The sequence below is a fragment of the Sinocyclocheilus rhinocerous genome, unplaced genomic scaffold (assembly GCF_001515625.1).
Source record: "Sinocyclocheilus rhinocerous isolate Xijiao unplaced genomic scaffold, SAMN03320098_v1.1 scaffold5501, whole genome shotgun sequence".
In the NCBI taxonomy this organism is placed as follows: domain Eukaryota; kingdom Metazoa; phylum Chordata; class Actinopteri; order Cypriniformes; family Cyprinidae; genus Sinocyclocheilus; species Sinocyclocheilus rhinocerous.
Window position 1 is genome coordinate 34,418 of NW_015656154.1, and position 2,859 is coordinate 37,276.

General features: G+C 37.3%; 1 protein-coding gene across 2 annotated transcripts in view; it reads left to right on the forward strand.

Moving 5' to 3' along the window:
- Positions 1-2,859, forward strand: part of LOC107719520 (uncharacterized) — a 12,952-nt gene that overhangs the window by 2,335 nt on the left and 7,758 nt on the right. The window contains exons 1-2 of one of the 2 annotated variants that reach the window (XM_016526938.1): positions 33-80; positions 533-576. The exons of the other annotated variant lie outside the window; for it this stretch is intronic. Of the exons in view, the coding sequence (XP_016382424.1) occupies positions 67-80; positions 533-576 (58 nt within the window). The 5' untranslated portion in view covers positions 33-66. Of the gene's footprint in view, positions 1-32; positions 81-532; positions 577-2,859 lie in introns of those variants that run through there. 2 annotated transcript variants of the gene reach the window in all.

A 2,859-nucleotide genomic window follows, 5' to 3' on the forward strand; every position in this document is an offset into this window, starting at 1 on the left:
TGTGTGTGTGTGTGTGTGTGTGTGTATGTTCCTGTTAAACGTCTGACGCCTGAACAAAAGACATGCATGAGTTTTACCATGTAAGTTCTCATTTTGAACTTGATTCGTTTAATTTTGTGCTATTATTCCAATAGTTTTGTTTGTTTGTTTGTTTTTTGTTTTGTAAAAAACTAAACGATGAACGCATCCGTTAATGTGCTTATGACGATGACGAGTGATGATTATGATGATGGTTATTATTAACTGGCATTGGTTTCGCAGATGAGAGGACTGGTTGGTCCTGTTGTTTGTGGATTTGGATTTAAATGAGCATTTGCGACAGAGGATTACACTGGAATAATTTAATAATTATAGTTAGAATTTTTTTAATCGGACATTTTTATCATGCAACTTCCATGTGTTAAATATGCAGGCAAATGAAAGTGAGTTATTATTATTATTATTATCTGAGGAAAGCATTTATTCTCACATGAACCTTTTGTATAAAACTCTCTGCAGCATCACATAACCAGCTCTTCTTTGCTCGCATCAGGTTGAAACTTCTGCTGCTGCTGTTATGGGTTTTCAATTACAGTGGTGAGTAATGTTTGTTTCTCACACAGCGCGCGAGCACTGAACTGTGCGCTTTTTGGCACCTTTTTGGGCTTAAATGGTCAAATACACACACTTATGTGTCACAACAATGTGTCCGCTTAAACACAGTCGTTTATGTCTTAAGTGAACGTAACAGCTGAGAGAGAAAACGCATGTGTATTATCCGCTCTGTCCTTTCGGTCTTAAAGGGACAGCAGCCTAATTTACCTGCTGCAGTCTTGTCACTAATGTTTGTCAACAAAAGACAAAGAGAAATTGACTCACTGCTCTTGACTGAATAACTTTAGTAACTTTTATAAGAATTAACGCAGAGTTAATTATAAACTGATTTGAATTAAAGCTCTTGAAATAAGAAATGTACAAAAAGCAATTTTTTGAGATATATCGTTATCATGAAATAAATTATCCATATTGTTATATAAGACTTCGGTCAAATCGCCCACTCCTTCTCCAGCATGTTATGTCAGGGATGCACATAAGTGGTGCGCATGCGCGACCAAAATAAAAATGCACTGGGTAAATATGTTCAGACCGCTCATTTGTGGTTTACAGCTGCTAACGCACAATCAATTTTACATCTAAAACAACAACTCTTAATCTATAACTAGCTAACAAGGCATAATGATATTGGAATATAATAGCAAAGACACCAAAGGTAGGTTAATGTCAGAGGTGTAAAGAGTACCTGAAAACCATACTTGAGTAAAAGTACAGATGCCTTACAGTGAAAATTACTCCACTACACGTTACAAGTCACCAATAACAAAACAACTTGAGTAAAAGTCTTAGAGTATCTGATTTTAACAGTACATGAGGATTTTACTCGTACTGAATATAGGCTCAAAGATGCACTAGTCAATGAGAAATGCCAGTAAAAAACAAGAAAGGGTTGATTTGTGAGGAGAGCAATTACGTTTATTTTCTAAAACCAATATAAAACTGAACACCTCAAAATTGCAAACAAACAAAACAAAAACAATATCCCTCAAAAAGGTCTCTTCAGTATACCGGATAAATAAAATAATGATAAGTAAAATTATAAAGTCAAAGTCTTCTTGCAGTGGATGAGCTGGTTTGGGCCTCATCTCATATCCACCTTATTTTTCAACACGAATAAGCCGTTTTCTGTGAATGTGCGAGACTTCCCGTTCATAAGCCGCTGTAGAGAAATAACGAGAAGAATAACAAAGTGCAGTAAACAGTAAAACTGTTTCCACTACAAACCAGTGTGTTCATAGTTAAAGGAACACTCCACTATTACTAAAATAGGTTCATTTTCCAACTCCCTAGAATTAAACAGTTGAGTTTTTTTACCGTTTTCTAATCCATTCAGCCGATCTCCGGGTCTGGCGGTAGCACTTTTAGCTGTAGCTTAGCATAGATCATTGAATCTGATTGTGTTTGGGCCCTCTGTGGGGAAAGAAAAAAACATTGTCAATGTTGGAAATCTGCACTCTTATATCAAACTAACTGTGAAAAGTCTGGGAATAACTCTGGACTTTAAGTTTGATCAACACATAAACACAGTAGTTAAGTCAGGCTTTTTTCATCTGAAACTTCTGTCTAGAGTAAAGCCGTTTCTGTCCCCCAAAGATCTTGAAAGAGTCACACATGCTTTCGTTTTATCTCGATTGGACTACTGTAATTCTTTATATGCTGGAATTTCCCAGTCCTCTATTACAAGGCTTCAAATGGTGTAAAACGCTGCAGCCAGATTTCTAACGGGAGTCCGCAAACGCCAACATATTACTCCTATTTGAATGGCTCTAAATTGGTTGCCGGTTCGACATAGAGTCGACACTAGACAGATTTCCGAGAGATCAACTAATGCATTAAAACGTCAAAAAATGCTGTAATTTCTTCAACATTCTGGCAAGTGTGACTAACACTGAAATGAATGGCCTTCAATGTTGGAACTATTGGTTGTTTGGAACTATTGGCTGCTCATGACACGCTTTACTTCTGCATTCCACAGTTCCTATGGAAGCCTACGGGAGTTTCTCAACGGCTCTGGGGCCAGTTGCATAAACACAGACACTATGTTAAGACAAACTAGTTTGACCAGCTAGCAGTTTGCCAAGGCATAATGATGCGATTTCAAGTTTTCCTTTCTCTTTGGAGTGTTACAAGCTCTTGGTGCATAAAGAAGATCTGTAAAGTTGCAAAGACTAAAGTCTCAAATCCAAAGAGATATTCTTTATAAAAGTTAAGAGTCAGCCACACCCCCCTAAAACAGCTCGTTCTAACACGCCCCCACATACCTAC